This window comes from Erinaceus europaeus, chromosome 1 (assembly GCF_950295315.1).
Source record: "Erinaceus europaeus chromosome 1, mEriEur2.1, whole genome shotgun sequence".
In the NCBI taxonomy this organism is placed as follows: Eukaryota; Metazoa; Chordata; class Mammalia; order Eulipotyphla; family Erinaceidae; genus Erinaceus; species Erinaceus europaeus.
The window spans coordinates 71,038,823-71,056,083 of NC_080162.1; the positions used below are offsets into that span (position 1 = coordinate 71,038,823).

At 41.5% G+C, this 17,261-nt stretch overlaps 1 protein-coding gene across 1 annotated transcript in view; it reads right to left on the bottom strand.

Moving 5' to 3' along the window:
* The window catches only part of ATRN (attractin), a 131,258-nt gene that overhangs the window by 600 nt on the left and 113,397 nt on the right, over positions 1-17,261 (bottom strand). The window contains exons 26-28 of the mRNA XM_060187179.1: positions 8,711-8,789; positions 7,889-7,996; positions 2,338-2,452 (exon numbers count right to left, since the gene is read on the bottom strand). Of these exons, the coding sequence (XP_060043162.1) occupies positions 2,338-2,452; positions 7,889-7,996; positions 8,711-8,789 (302 nt within the window). The remainder of the gene's footprint in view (positions 1-2,337; positions 2,453-7,888; positions 7,997-8,710; positions 8,790-17,261) is intronic.

Genomic DNA, 17,261 nt, shown 5'->3' on the forward strand with positions numbered 1-17,261 from the left:
TTTTTTTTTTAAGATTTTATTTATTAATAAGAAAGATAGGAGAGAGAGAGAAAGAACCAGACATCACTCTGGTACATGTGTTGCTGGGGACTGAACTCAGGACGTCATGCTCGAGAGTCCAGTGCCCTAGCCACTGCGCCACCTCCTGGACCACCTCTTCTCTTTTCTATGCTTCCCCCCTCCATCCAAGTAACTGCCATTACTAGCTTTGTATATGTTCTTTCATGCTCAAATACAACACATATTCTTCTCCACTCTGCCTCATAAGAGCACTGAAAGGAGACTGCAGACATGTTCAGTGCAGGAAGTTTCCCCTGCCTGTCTCCAAAAGTGGGTGCCAAGAAATAACAGCACTCTTTCTGATGAAATTCAAATTCATTCCACATCACTCAGGGTTAAAATTTTTATTTTATTTGCACTGGCATGTCAAGCATGCATGACTGCACAGATTCTTGGGGCAGATTCTTAAGATAGAGACTGAGAGAGAGAGAGGGAGAGACACCACAGCACTACTCCACCACTTGTGCAGGTTTTGCAGTGTGGTAGCTAAGGGGCTCAAACCTGAGTCCTCCCTCAGGCATGGTAACATGTATGCTCTATCAGGCGAACTACTTCCCAGCCTCAGCATGAGTCATTTTTATATCTACAACATGTTATTGGTTAAGCAAGGGTCTTTAATTTCTCTCTTTTATTCACTTGTACTTTGTATCCTTAACCAGGTGTGCTACCGCCTGGCCCCCCAGTTTCTTCATTTGTAAAATGGGGACAGAAATAGCACTGGACATGCTGAGGAATCAGGGAGTGAATCCATGGAGTCTTTGAATGGCCCCTGGCTCCTCCTCCCCCTGCCTCCTGACCACCTCTGCTTTAGGGGCTGGGCATTTCTTTTTTGTATTGGTAACCATTTAACTTGACACTCATTAGGGAAGGCATAGTCTATGGGGAGCTGAGCCATGGAAATTTGGTAGCCCAGTCATTCTGGGCTCAGGGCCTAGCTTAGCTCCTCAGGAGCTCAAATCTATACACTGGCAGCAAGAAAAGGGTTAGTATTTGCCTAGCTTAATACCTAGAACATAGTGGGGAATTTATGCCACTGTCAACTATTATAACAGAAGCAGAGTAAGGTGCTCCAGGAGTCCAGTGAAAAGGCACCACCCAAATGAGGCTATAGAAAGGGTGGCAGGGATGGCCCACTCTTGGGCAGGGCAAGCTAGGTTTCATCTGAGAGTGTGAATATCAGGCACAATTCAGGGCAGGATAGGTTACAATCTCACAGTCTGTCACCTCCCTCTCATAGTCAGTGCCTCAAAGGCAGGGAGTACTTGTTCCTGTTTGCTGAGTGGGGTGGTGAGGTTTAGTCAAACTATCTAACTACAAAATGGAAACAATAAATCTTGTTCTAACCATGTTTATTGGTCAAGATTATCCCAAAAGCTGGGCTGGGGGCTCTTCTGGGTCTGAGGGCCACATTTAGTGGGCAAGGATTCTGGGACACACTTTCCCCAATGGCACTTTTTTTTTTTTTGCCCAGGCAACCCTAAGCCTCTGAGTTATCCCAACTGAACATCATCTAAGACATTCATACTGTCTGAGGCATCCCTCCAAAGTATTCCAATAATCAAGATTCTTCAAAACTGTGTTTCTATTTCCATTGTGCCAAACAATGAGAGAATGTTTATCTAAATTATAATTCATATATTTTATGGAACAGTATAAAGTATTGGTTTATGATATAATTACACATAATAATGATATATTTATGTGAGAAAATAAAAATCACAACTCTCAAACATTTCAACTGAATTGTCAGCAGGGGTGGGAAGGTAACAGAAGAGTGAAAATCAGAATGCAGGACAGTAGAATACAGATTACACTTCAGACAGTCCTTTTAAGTTATTATAATTTTTGAGTGCAGGAAATGTAGAAGTGTTAGAAATATCAATCTGAGAACCACCAGCTTGGAGGAGCTAGCTGGAAGCCATGAGAGTTGTTAAGATGACTGAATAAGGACATATGGAGTAAAGAGGGAGAGTCAACATTTAGAACACAGCAAGGAAAAAAGAGACAGAGAAGATGCAGCAGAGCCAAGGGGATACCATGAATACTGGTGACACCATTATCAGCACCAACACTAAAGGGTGTCAGAGTGAGCTACAGTGAGGAGCTCCGGCCCCTCCCCTGGGAAGGAGTCATGACCTCTGGCAAGTTCAGAATGTAAGTAACCATGAGAAGTGGGGTGAGGTAGATAGACCATATTCAATATGGATTTTTGTACCCAAGTTCTCTGTGGAAGGGAAGGGTCTAAAAGGTGAAGTATGTTGGTCCCTATCTACTCACCTGACTGCCCAGGAGGAGGGATTCCACCGAGGCCTCGAGGGAGCCTCACAAACACAGAGAGGACAGCAGCTTTGTTGCCAAAACAAGGCTCTAGAGCAATTGGTTTGGGAACAGTCTGGTGGAAGAAAACAAAGAATTACCTCAAGTGGTTTGACACTGCAGTCATTAGATACGGTTTCTAAATATGCTCTCTATATTCATTTCTATTGCTCTGTGACAAGTTGCCACAAGCTGAAGTTGCTTAAAACACCACCTATTTATGCAGCCAGGGAGATGGCACAGTGGGTAGATTACCTGACTTATGGGCATGAGGTCCTGAGTTCAATCCCTGGCATCATGTGTGTCAGACTGGTGCTCTGGCACTCTCTCGTCCTCTTCCTCCTTTCCTTTCCTTTAAATATTTATTTAGCAAACAGAGACAGAAACTGAGATGGAAGGAGGAGATAGGGAGAAAGAGACACTCGCAGCACTCCTCCACTGCTTGTAAAGCTTCCTCCCTGCAAGCGGAAACCAGGGGCTTGAACTTGGGTCCTTGCACATGGTAGCATGTACTCAACTGGATGTGTCACTATCCAGCCCCTCTCTCTTCTTCACTATCATTAATAAATGGATAAATGAATTTTTTTAAAAAGAAACCTATTATTATCTCAGTTGTATAAGTCAGAAGTCTCTCTGCATGGCTCAATGTTTTGGTACTGAAGTCTATTCATGTCTTCCATAAAATCTGGTAAGTTCTATCTTCACTTCAGATAGAAGTCAAATCATTGGCTGGGATGGCTCTTACCTAGGGGAATCGGGGTAAGAATGTTTCAAGATCCAGAGAGACAGCTTACTAGGTAAGGGTATACCTTCCCATGTGTGCAGTGCAGGTTTGAACCGTGTGCCACAGCACCAGGGAAGCTTCAGTTCTGTGGTGTCCCTCTCTCTCTCTCTGTGTGTCTCTCTCCCCCTCTCTTTCTGAATGTGAAAAAAGAAAATCTGAGTGAAAAAAAAAAAGTCAGCCTTGGGTGAAACTACATGCTAGGGCACCTGCTGGGGGGAGGGGGGGAGGGAAGGGGAGTCTGGTTTAAAACTCATTCAGATTGGGGCAGAATCTAGTCCTATAAGTGTGAGGCTCCCCACTTCCTTTCTGGCAGTCAATCAAGGGTCCCTCCAGCTTCAAATCAGCCATGGCTTATCAAGTCTTCATGTGTCCTCTTCTGCAGCCAGTCAAAGAAACCTCTTAATATCTTAAGGTTTTTGGCACTTTGGGCCTTTTTTTTTTTTTTTAATTATTCCCTTTTGTTGCCTTTGTTGTTTAATTGTTATTATTGTTGTTGTTATTGATGTCAGTTGTTGGATAGGACAGAGAGAAATGGAGAGAGGAGGGGAGACAAGAGATGGGGAGAGAAAGATAGACGCCTGCAGACCTGCTTCACCGCGTGTGAATTGACTCCCTTGCAGGTGGAGGCTCAAACTGGGATCCTTACGCTGGTCCTTGCACGGTTTTTTTTTTTTTTTAAGTTCTGTAAAATCCTTTAACTGGTATCAAGGGTAGTGTTTGGAATGAATAATCATGAGACAGGAATCTTAGGTGTCATCTTTAAAATTCTGCCTGCCTAAATATATCGTCAATTTTATAATTCCATTGAAGACAATCCCAGAACCATTCAGACGGTACCAGCAAATGACTGGATGGGTCACATAGCAGAAATAGGGAGACCAATTATGAGACTGTAATAACCCAGGTGAAAGAGGACAGGCTTTTGATGACAGTGGTCCAGATAAAGGTACTAGTAATGGTAGAGAGGTGGTGTACAGCAGCCAAGCTGTAATGTCCTTAAGATTTATCCATGTTGTAGCATACTTCAGAATTTCCATTTTAAGGCTGAATAATACACCATGTACACATATATACACAATTTGCTTATCCATATACTGTAGGACACTTGGGTTGCTTCTACCTTTTAGCTACTGTAAACAGTGCTGCTATGAACATGGGCGTGCAAATATATATCTGCTTTGCAGGAATGTATTCAAGAGAAGAATTTCTGGGTCATTGCTTAATTCTATTTTGATTTTGTTGTTGTTGAGGAAGAGCAATACTCTTTTCCATAGTGGCAGTAGCTATTAGTAACATTAACGGATACCCCTACTAACCTTTTCCAAATGTTCTAGTATCTTCACACAGCAGAGATCATTTTCTGATCTGCTTAGGTTTGAGATGAAGTTGTCATCTTCTTCTTCTCCTTTTTTTTTGGCCATTTCACTATGATGAATTCAACTATAGTTCCCATCCCACCTTTTACCTCTCTGCTTTCTTTCCTTAATCCTATTTGTGTTGTTTTCCTTTTAAAATCTATTGTCTTCAATTAGTTCTGGGAAATTCTCAACTATAACTCTTTGAATATACCTCTCTTCCATTCATTTATTCTGGAATTCTGATAATACATGTGTTAGTCTCATTATCATATTTCATTATCCACAGTCTCATTATCATATTTCACAGTCTCATTATCATCATATTTCCCATCTCCTCTCTATTACACATTGCTATTTTTTTCAGATTCATTTTTAAATTCCTAAATTCTATGTCTGTTATACTGTTTAACATGTAAATTAAATTTTATTTTAAAATTGATGATGATGATGCCAGAGTACTACTCAGCTCTGGCTTATGGTGGTACAGGGGATTGAACCTGGGACCCTCTCTGGCATGAGTCTCTTTGCATAACCATTATGCTACCTCCCTCCTATAAATTAAAATTTCCTCAGCTACAACAGTTTCCACTTCAGTTACATTTGATATTTATTTCTTGTGGTACTAGGTGATTACACATGTGTGATTCTATTGCTCCTGGGCTTTTTTGTCCTATTTAATTTCATATATAGAGAAAGAGGAGAGATAGAAGAAAAGTACAACCTAACCAACTGTGAAGTCCTCTTGTGCTGGGGCACAAACCAGGGTTCTCACATGATAAAGTAATCAGTTTACTGGGTAAGTTATTTCCTGGTCCTACTATTTAGTTCTTTTTGAGATCTGTTTGGTCATTCTTGAGTTTTGTGGTGTCCTCATTTTTATAATTCCATGTCTGTCTATCTACCATCTTCCCTTTCTTTGTTCTTTCAGAGAAAGAAGCAGAGAAAGTTAAAAAAAGACCAGAAGAAAAAAAAGCTTTCTTTCTTTATATTTTTATTTATTCATTACCGGATAGAGACAGAGAGAAGTTGAGAGGGGGGAGACAGAGAGGGAGAGAGACAGAGAGACACCTGCAGCGCTGCTTCACAACTCGTGAAGTATTCCCCCTGCAGGCGAGGAACTGGGGTTTGAACCTGGGTCCTTGAGCACTATAATGTGAGTGTTTTAACCAGGTGTGCCACTGCCTGGTCCCAAGAAAGCATTTTTTCAATGCAGTGGGAGCTCAGCTCAAACCTTGATTGTGTACCTGGCTAAACAAACATTCAATCTAAAGCTATCTTATATACTTTGGATGGCAACATTAAAGTTCTGTCTAAATTTGCTATCTGTTGTTTCTGTGAATTTATTCAAGATTTGTAGGAACCACACACAGAGAGCTGAATTGGGAATGTTTTCTAATAGAGAGGATCTGCATCTATCTCTGCTGGCAGCTCTGGGTGTTACTAATCTTGGAACAACTTTAGACTACTCATAGTTTTTGTTCACAGTTTATTCTCTTTTGGGGGAGGAACAGGAGAATGATCCATGGAAATATCACCTAAAAAATTCCTATGAACTGAATAGTGCTTTAATAAGTATGTTTTATTTAGGATACATAGCTGTTTCTGCAGCATAACCAAAATATTTCAAGATTTTGCCAAAAGGTTAAAGTCTTACCATTTTCTTTCTTTCTTTCTTTCTTTTTTCTTTTCTTTCTTTCTTTCTTTTTTTTTTTAACCAGAGCACTATTCAGCTCTGGCTTATGGTGGTGCAGGGGATTAAATCTTTGTAATTTTTCAGAGGGGTCATAATTTTTTTCCATAGAATGCATAATGAGTTGAAATTTTTTCCATAGAATGCATAATTAAAAAGCTCTTGCAATATTTATAAGAAACAGTAGTATTGTTTAGTTATATTAAAATACAAGTTTTAAAATATTATGCTGTAGGGGTGGCTCAGAAGGATGTGAAGACAGGACCTTAGAAGTGAACCAAAATGGGCATCAGCTTCCACATGGTGTCATGTATCTTTGCCCAAATGGCCCAGGTGCTTCTCTGGTATATGCCTTTTTATTTTCCTGATCAAATCACTAATTTGAGTCTTATAAATACAAAAATAAAAGTCATAAGATATATACTCAATACGACTCAGCAGTTAAAAAAAAAAGACTATAATATACTCTTTGGGACTAAAGGGATGGGACTGGCAGTGCTTAAGATTAGTGAAGTAAAGAAGTGAAGGACAAGTATGGGGTGGTTTCACAGATATATGGAATATAGAAAACTGAAACATGAGTGTTGTTGAGGTGGTCTGGTGTCGGGCTGCACCGCGGAGAAGAGAGCAGACGTCCAGAGCAAAGGGGTACACAGATCTTTATTATAGGAGGGGGGGGGGGGGGTTGGTTCAGACCACGTGGAGCCAGCCAGCAATGGCCGACCACAGGGGGAGAGCAGGGAGCGAGACCTCAGAGAGGGAAAGCCAGAGCCCACTGAGAGTGAGGGGAGGGGTGAGGGGGCTTTTTATTGGGCGACAACCAGGGGTGCCGTGTAGGGCCAGGATTGGTTGAAAGGGGGCACTCTAGGATTTAGCGAGGCATAGAAAAACCTGGGGGCGGAGCCAGGATTGGTTGAAAGGGGGCACTCTAGGATTTAGCGGGGCATAGAAAAACCTGGGGGCGGAGACTGCATCAGAATTCCTCAGCAACACATGAGAGTTGGGTGGTAGCGCAGCAGGTTAAGCGCAAGTGGTGCAAAGTGCAAGGACCGGCATAAGTATACTGGTTCGAGCCCCTGGCTCCCCACCTGCAGGGGAGTCCCTTCACAGAAGGTGAAGCAAGTCTGCAGGTGTCTTTCTCTCCCTGTCTCTGTCTTCCCCTCCTCTCTCCATTTCTCTTTGTCCTATCCAACAACAATGACATCAACAACAACAATAATAACTACAACAATAAAACAACAAGGGCAACAAAAGGGAATAAATAAAAAAATAAAACAGAAACATATGAATTTGAAAAAATATATAGTGAACCCATATTCTGACCTTGGAAGAATGATGGTGGTCACCACTGGAGGGAGGTGGAGGGCACAGAACTTTGGTGGTGGGGGTGGTGTGGAATGATACTTATAATCTTGTAAATCACTAATAAAATATTATGCATAAGCACTTGCAAGGATATAATGCAATTTATATTTTAAAATATTTTAAATCTGAACATGAGACTGCTAAATCAAAGCAAAAGAGTATCTGATAACTTCAGTTTTACCTTATTTTTAAAGAGCAAGAGAGAAAAACACAAGAGGTAATGGAGTAAGACTCTTGGCTCTTTGCTTTCTCAGACTCAGAAGCATGAGTTCTAATAAGGTAACATATATGGACTTTTGAATCACAGTCTCTCACCTTTATACTCCCCCCAATAAGATCAGGAGGCTCTTCATCTGTTTCCAAGGCAACATTTACCGAGGCGAAGGGACGACTGGCCATCTGCTGCATCTCTCGAAGAAGTTGCTAGTGAGTAACATCCCAAGTATTAATGTGATGAGTGCTACAGCATTAGTGAGTACCACCCATGAAACAGATCTCACTCCCCCTGATCTGATTCAAACAAATCAATCCCAAGCTATATTTTTGAGATGGTTGGGGGAAAACTGGGCATGGTCTAGATAGATAGTATTAGCAATTAATAAATTTTGCTGAATGTGCTAACAATGTAATATTTTTATATTAAAGAGAATCCCTATCTGTTAGAGATACACACTAAGGTATAATGACATAATGCCACAATACCTGCTTGTTAAATACATATGATAAATGATGTTGCTCTTTCTCCTCATGTTTTTGTTACTAAATTAAAGCCAGACTTACTTTCTTTTTGTTGAAACTTGAACCAAATATTTACACACTAACAAAACCCTGTACCTTGCTACACAGCAGCCAGGAACTGAAAGTTCTTTTTCAGAGAGGTAGTGAAAGCTAAAAACAAACAAATGTGAAATTTTGTAGAGCCCAGAGCCAGTTACGGACTCCAGATTTAGGGAAGCTTGGAAGTACCCTTTGGACACCATCAGTCTAAGGCAACTGACCACACACTGCAGAAAGGGTAATGTACTTTTCACTGTGGACATAGGCATCAGTCATCACTAAATAGCTAAACCTGACTTAAGAGAAAGAAAAAGGAAAGAAGCTTCTACAGAATGATGGTATCTATCCACTGAGGCTTACCTCTCTACGCCTGGAAGCCCAACAACTTTGTTTGATCTTCCAAACCACAGCAGCCACCAGGAGCAAAGAGAGGAAACAACTGTGAGAAAGCAAAGTACTGAGTTATTATCCCAGCCCCAAAGAATCGGCACCATTGTCATCCACACCACAGAACAGGTAGAGAAATGTTGCGCCCACCCCCTATGCCAGCCTCTGTTTTGATGAGTTATTCCTATCACATTCTGGTTCATAGGAAACAAACTGTGAGATCTGGGGAGCTGAGCTTCCTGACTGACCATTATACTTCATTCACTGTCCTTACAAGATGCAAGAGAGAACCTGCTTTCCCAGAGCCCTGCCCCACTAGGGAAAGAAAGAGATAGGGCTCATTGGTGGGGTCTCCTGCCCTGGGAAGTCAGGTTAGCATCATGGTAGCATCTAGAACCTGGTAGCTGAAAAAGAGTTAAGATATAAAGCAGAATAGATTGTTGATTAGTCATGACCCTAAAGGCAAGAATACTGCAGATGAAGATTTGGGGTCTCCGTTTTGGAAAAAGCTAGTCGGTCTATTTTAGGTATATTCCAAGGAGGGCCTATCTTTCTGATGCATGCTCAGCAGGAGGTCTGGGCTGGCTGGAGGTCACTAGATAGAGCTCACACATTTCCATGCTGAAGGACCAAGGTTCAAGCTCCTAGGTTACTTCCAGGTTTTAGCTACTACAAATTATGCTACTATGAACAGAAGTATGCACAGATCTTATTGGATGAGTATGTTTGATTTCTTAGGATATATCCCCAGTAGAAAAATTGCAGGGTCATAGGAAGGTTCATTTCAAGACTTGCAAGAGTTCTCCGAGTTCTCCAGACTAGTCTCCAGAGGGGTTGGACCAAATCTACATTCCCACCAGCAGTACAAGAGGGCTCCCTTACCCCCGTAGAGGCTCCTACTTCTTTTTATTTTTATTTTTTTATTTTTATTAAAAAAATTTTTTTTAAATTTATTTTATTTATTCCCTTTTGTTGCCCTTGTTGTTTCATTGTTGTAGTTATTATTGCTGTTGTCATTGTTGGATAGGACAGAGAGATATGGAGAGAGGAGGGGAAGACAGAGAGGAGGAGAGAAAGATAGACACCTGCAGACCTGCTTCACCGCCTGTGAAGCGACTCCCCTGCAGGTGGGGAGCCGGGGTTCAAACCGGGATCCTTATGCCGGTCCTTGTGCTTTGCGCCACCTGCGCTTAACCCGCTGCGCTACAGCCCGACTCCCCTCCTACTTCTTAAGATACCTGAAGAAATCATCCCATTTTCATTGCTTCAAAGAAAGAATGATGTCACAGAATATAAACAAGAATTCAATTATTCCTCAATATTATCTCTTCCAAAATGAACATAATCCTGAACAACACTATATTAAGTTTGCATTAATTTTTTTATTAAGGTCATGTTCTGCATACTGAATATAGTACTAAAAATTGTCACTGAAACGTATTTCAAAATTGGAATAATCCTACACAAACGTAAGTGACCCTGCAAAGTTCACATCTTTCCAGTTCTGATATTTAAGAGCTTTACAATTTAATTTTGCTTGGGAAACCAGAGTTAATGCCTTTTTTCCTCTGTCTATATCAGCCACTAAGATAAAATCAACTTTCATTTTTTAAAAAATATTTTTTATTTATTATTGAATCGAGACAGAGAGAAATTGAGAGGGGGAAAGATAGGAAGAGAGACAGCAAGACACCTGCATCATGGCTTTACCACTCTTGAAGCTTCTCCCCTGCAGGTGGAGACCAGAGGCTTGAACGTGGGGGAGGGGGTCATATACTGTAATGTGAGTGCTTAACCAGATGCACCATCATCTGGTCCCAAGATTAACTTTCTAGTATCACCGCACTATCAACCAGATCACCATCACAGAAATATTTGTACAGATGCCAATGGCTCCCATCTTTCACTCTGTAACACTGAAATCACGTTTTCTGTTCTCTAGAACACATAATACAGCACCATCAGGATCTCCTTGTATGTTCATAAAAGTTTTTCAAGAACTTGTTATTTCCCCTTGTATTCTGACAAGTAAAGGCATTTTATCCTGCAGAGTCTTCACAAATAGTTGATGTTTTCTCTCCTTTAGCTCACTGAGAATTAGCTGTGGGAGTGAAGCAAATGACATTCCTGATCTTTATTGCCACATCTGCCCTTTTTTTTTCTTTTGTACCTTCTCAATAAAGAAAAAGCCTCATTTAAAAAAAAGAAAGAAAGAAAGAGGTAGGCTGGGAGTATGGATCGACCTGCCAATGCCCATATTTATCAGGAAAGCAATTAAAAGCCAGACAGACCTTCCACCTTCTGCCCCACAATGATCCTGGGGCTATACTCCCAGAGGGATAAAGAATAGGAAAGCTATCAGGCGAGGGGATTGGTTACAGAGTTCTGCGGGTGGGAATCGTACCCCTTATCCTATAGCCTTGTCAATATTTCCATTTTATAAATAAAAATTTTTAAAAATTAGGACTGGCAATTTTACTCATTAGCTTATAAAAGGGCTTAACCCGCTGCGTTACAGCCCAACTCCCTGAGACACTTTTTCTAAGGAACAGAAGCATAGCAACACACAGCAGTTGTCTCAGAGATGTGAGGCTTCTTCTCAGGTAACACAACAATGAAGAATTTACTAGTTATTTTAAAACACGTAATGCTAGCTAATACCCACCCTCCATTTCCCTACCACTAATATAGGCACAGTTGGAACTGTTAACTGTTTTATGTTATGGCAGTGTCTCTTTTTTTGCTTTTTTTTTTTTTTTTTTAATTTTTTTTTTTTATATTTATCTTATTTATTTATTCCCTTTTGTTGCCCTTGTTGTTTTATTGTTGTAGTTATTATTGTTGTTGTTGTTGTTGGATAGGACAGAGAGAAATGGAGAGAGGAGGGGAAGACAGAGAGGAGGAGAGAAAGATAGACACCTGCAGACCTGCTTCACCGCCTGTGAAGCGACTTCCCTGCAGGTGGGGAGCCGGGGTTCGAACCGGGATCCTTATGCCGGTCCTTGTGCTTTGCGCCACCTGCGCTTAGCCCGCTGTACTACAGCCCGACTCCCCTCTTTTTTTGCTTTTAATGTGGCATGGGGAACTCAAGGCCTTGCACATATATATGATTCATTGAGCAGCCTCCTTGTCCCACCCAATATCTAAATTCTCTTTGATTTTTTTTTTTTTTGCCTCCAGGGTTATTGCTGGGGCTCACTCAGTGCTTGCACCATGAATCCACCGCTCCTGGAGGCCATTTTTTCCCCTTTTTGTTGCCCTTGTTGTTGTAGCCTCATTGTGGTTATTATTATTATTGTTATTGTTGATGCCGTTTGTTGTTGGATAGGACAGAGAGAAATGGGGAGAGGAGGGGAAGACAGACAGGGGGAGAGAAAGATAGATACCTGCAGACCTGCTTCACCACCTGTAAAGCGACTCCCCTGCAGGTGGGGAGCCGGGGGCTCGAACCGGGATCCTTACACCAGCCCTCACGCTTTGCGTCACATGCGCTTAACCCACTGCAATACCTCCCGACTCCCCAATTCTCTTTAAGTGGCAGTAGGGGGAGGGGTGTGTGGGATACATCAGCCACCATTCACCATCCACGGAGCTCCCATATGGTGCTGGGGCTTGAATCCAGGGCCCCACATATGGTAAGGCTCATACTCTGAGTGAACTATCTGTTGGAATTATTTCTGAAGGTATACTGAACTTCCCTTCTGGAGAGTAAGGCCATTAGAGTATATATAATTTCCTGCCTCCCTAAACAACACACCCATTTATTAGTCAGCCTGGACACAGAGACTCTGCCGCCTCTGCCCAAGTCCCTATGATCTGCACACTTTCCCATTCTAGTCAGAATTAGAGTCTGAGTGTCAGGACCCCTTATCATTTATTTATATCTTCTGGAAAAATGAAATGAGCAAGTTATAGGTCTGTTGAAATGTCTGTTGTCAATCTGACAAGAGTCCATGTAGAAGTTCAAATAAAAGACGTATGAAAACATCCTAACTTGCCTACATTGAGAATTCCCATGTGAGGGCAGAGGGTAGATAGCATAATGGTTATGCAAACAGATTCTCATGCCTGTGGCTCGAAAGTCCCAGGTTCAAGCCCTTGTACCACCATAAGCCTGAGCTGACCAGAGCTCTAGGAAGAGAAAATTCCTACTTCATTCACGCTTCCTACTGGCCATGTGGAGTCACATCACCTGTTGATGCTTTTTTTTTTTTTTTTTTTTTTGCCACCAGTGTTATTTCCGGGGCTTGGTGCCTGCAGTATGAATCCGTTGCTCCTGGCATCCATTTTGTCCATTTTATTGAATAGGACAGAGAGAAATTTGAGAAAGGGGGAGAGAAAGAAAGATATCTGTGGACTTGCTTCATCACTTGTGAAGTGACCCCTCTGCAGGTGGGGAGCCTGGGGTTCAAACCCAGATCTTTGCACTTAGTACTATGTGCACTTAACCTGGTGCACGCCGCCCCCCCCCATCCTTTTTATCTTCAATGCTGCCCTGAGATGCCTCTAACTTCTGTAGCATAGATGCTCAGTTTGCCTCTCCTCTCACTAAAGTCACCACCTGTATCACATAACTGTATCACTCCAGACAGAAGCTCTTCCATCAACTCATCTGATTCCCAAGCAAGCCAGTGCATCTGCCGGTTTCCCTCTTCATGCACAAAGCCGCCACTAGAGTCGGAAGCAGCAGCTCATTAGGACACAAACAGGGCTTAATGATCTCTGTCAGAATCCAGTTTACTTCACCATGCAGGAGACCACAGATACTTGTCCTAACTCACCCTATGTTGATTCTTTCATTTGAGTCACTGAGACCCTCCACCCCCTTCCCATTTTCTACTATGTGAGCTATTTATTATTATTTATTTATTTATTTATTTATTATTTATTTTTTCCTCCAGGGTTATTGCTGGGCTCGCTGCCTGCACCATGAATCCACTGCTCCTGGAGGCCATTTTTTCCCCCTTTTGTTTTTCTTGTTGTAGCTTTTGTTGTGGTTATTATTATTACCATTGTTGATGTTGTTCGTTGTTGGATAGGACAGAGAGAAATGGAGAGAGGAGGGGAAGACAGAGAGGGGGAGAGAAAGATAGACACCTGCAGACCTGCCTGTGAAGCGACTCCCCTGCAGGTGGGGAGCCGGGGGCTGGAACCGGGATCCTTACGCCGGTCCTTGTGCTTTGCGTCACGTGCGCTTAACCCACTGCGCCACCGCCTGACCCCCTGAGCTATTTATTTTTAATTTACCAGGACAGAGAAAAATTGAAAGGAGAATGGGAGAAAGACAACTATAACACTGCTCCACCACTTGTGAAGCTTGTCCCCCATCCTGTGGTGGGGAGCGTGGTTGAACCTGGGTTCTCATGCACGGTAATGCATGCGCTCATTAGCGTGTGCCGCAGCCCAGACCCTTATAGAAGCTATTCTTTAGAGTCCTTAGTATTGTCCAGATACCTTCCCCCTCCCTTTATATGTTTCATGTAAATCCTTTTCTACCTGGCTAACTTGTTCAGGGAAAAATATTTCTTTCCCCACATTTATGGAAATCACCTGATTCTCAGCTAAAAAGGTTTGTCATTTGCAGTTTTAAATATAATCCAAAACAACAAAGTTTCAGAATCCTTTCCAAAGGTTTTACCTTCAAAAGGGAGACCTAAAATAAATTAAGTAAAATAACTTCTTGTTTTTTTAATCCAAGAATCCCTGGCCCCCAAAGATGTTTTCCCAAGATTGGGGGGTGCAATGAGGTCTGGGGTTGGGGATGTAATACCTTGTGGTGGAGGAGGATAATGGTTTCGTGGAGGGTGAGGTACACTAGCACTTATGTTGGGGAAATAAGGAACTGAACCCACCACAAGAACAATTCTGCAGATCAATGTGACCTCAATAATGTGACACTGAAATGGGGGTGTGGGGTGGGAGTGGGGTGTGGGGAGATGCTCCCCCTTGCCAATTCTGATGGAGTGGTTCAGTCTTCCACAAATGTGCAGGAATATCTAATCCTCATTGGGTTAGTACTTGGCAGCAGAATCAATCTGAAAACATGTTCCATGAATATAGAATACCTGAAAACTTGGAGGACTGTGCACTTGGAAAACTTAGGTCCTGAGTTCCATTCCTGGCATTCCATGTTCCAGAATGGTGCTCTGATTTTCTCTCCCTCTCTTATTAATAAAAATAAATAGAAAGGAAGGAATGGGGAGTCGGGCTGTAGCAGGTGAGCTACAAAGCACAAAGACCAGCATAAGGATCCTGGTTCGAACCCCGGCTCCCCACCTGCAGGGGAGTCGCTTCACAGGCGGTGAAGCAGGTCTGCAGGTGTCTGTCTTTCTCTCCTCCTCTCTGTCTTCCCCTCCCCTCTCCATTTCTCTCTGTCCTATCCAACAACAACGACAACAATAATAACTACAACAATTAAAAACAAGGGCAACAAAAGGGAAAAAATAAATAAAATAAAAATATTAAAAAAAAAAAGGAAGGAAGGAATGGAGAGAGGGAGGGAGGGAAAGAGGGAGGGGAGATAGAAAAGAATCTTTAGCTAGAGCCACAAGTTTTATTCTCTCAGAGAGGTTGGTGCCTGTAGTTTCTGGTGGATGCAACTTCTTCTGAAGGCCTAATTTATTTTTTATTATCACCATTTATTTATTGGATAGAGACAGCCAGAAACCAAGAGGGAAGGAAGTGATAGAGATGGGCTGAGTGGTGATACATCGAGTCCATGTTATAATGCACAAGGACCTGGGTTCAAGCCCCCAGTCCCCACCTGTGGGGGAAAGCTTTGTGAGTGGTGTGGCGCATAACACATGCACTCATCCTGGTGTGCTACCATTCACCCTCTCCCCCACCCCCTGCTAGTTTACTTTCAACATGTATTTAACATGACTACCATGGGCTAGATGCTGAAGGTATACATGTGTAGGTGTGAAGAGATAGACTTTTCATTCTCTTGAAGCTCAAATTCTAACTGGAAACATAGCCATCATTTTCCCAGTTATTAGAATTAGTGTATGTTTGAATTTCTTCTTATTTCTATGCTATTTGAAACTTTGTTAGGAACATAAACTACTTCTGGAATTTAATACTAAAAGTTCTTGTCTTCATGGTGATTTTCTACTTTAAAAAGCTGATTTCTTTTTTTCTTTTTTTTTTTCAAAGATTTTATTTATTTTATTAATGAGAAAGATAAGATAGAGAGAAAGAGCCAGACATCACTCTGGTACATGTGCTGCTGGGGACTGAACTCAGGACCTCATGCTTGAGAGTCTAGTTCCTTAGCCACTGCGCCACCTCCCATCCACTATTTTTTTCTTTTATACTTGGGTTAATTTAACATTTTTCTTCATATATTTTTATGCTATTCCTATAAATGTGCTCCTTTTGCATTATCTATGTAACTGTTGTTCAAGAGAAAATTAATGTGACTTGTATATATAATTTTAAATGTTCTGGTAGGTACATTAAAAAATGGTGTAGTATTTTTGTCTAACCCATGAAAAAACAAGACATCATGTGAACCTGTGAATAATGTAAAAATTACTGAGATGTTTCATATGCTTATTCTCTATTCAAATTCCAGTATATATCTTATAGCTATAAGTACATCTAATTTGAACACTAAATTAGAACTTATTTTATTTGTATTTAGATTTCATAAAAATTCACACTTGAAAATGCGTAGTCACATATTTAGGCTATTCTAAACATACTTAAAATGTTTTTGGTAATTGAAGAACAGGTTTTAAATCATGTCAAAATTAAATAAAAATCAGATTTCTCTTTCCCTTTCTCTCTCCCCTTTTTCTTTCCTCTCCTTCTTTCTGTCTTTCTCTCTCTTTCTTTCTTCCTTTCTTTCTCTCTTTCTTTCTCATTTTTAAAAAATACTTATTTTCTTTATTTATTCCCTTTGTTGCCCTTGTTGTTTTATTGTTGTAGTTATTATTGTTGTTGTCATTGTTGGATAGGACAGAGAGAAATGGAGAGAGGAGGGGAAGACAGAGAGGAGGAGAGAAAGATAGACACCTGCAGACCTGCTTCACCGCCTGTGAAGCAACTCCCCTGCAGGTGGGGAGCCGGGGCTCGAACCGGGATCCTTATGCCGGTCCTTGTGCTTTGCGCCACCTGCGCTTAACCTCTTTCTTTCTTTCTTTCCTTCTCCAGAGCAGTGCTTATACTGTTGTTGTTGGCAGTGGTGGGGTTGTTTGAACCTGGGACTTTGGAAAATCAGGTGTGTCAAGTGGTTTTGCATACCACTTTCCCAGCTACATTTCAAGTACTCAAAAGTACATGCCACTAGCAGCTATACAGTCTTTTAGTTTCTTGCTTGTTATTGTCTACCTTTTATTATAATTTTTCATCATTTAAAACATATTTAAAACTTTTAAACAAAAACAAATTTCAACTACAAAACTTGATCTGTTTCCATTATTATGTGTAATGTTTCCCTGGTCAAGCTGAGAACTTGTTTGGAGATCCTAACTGGGAAGCACAGCTTCTCATATCCTTGAACTAGATGGATCTGTCTCTA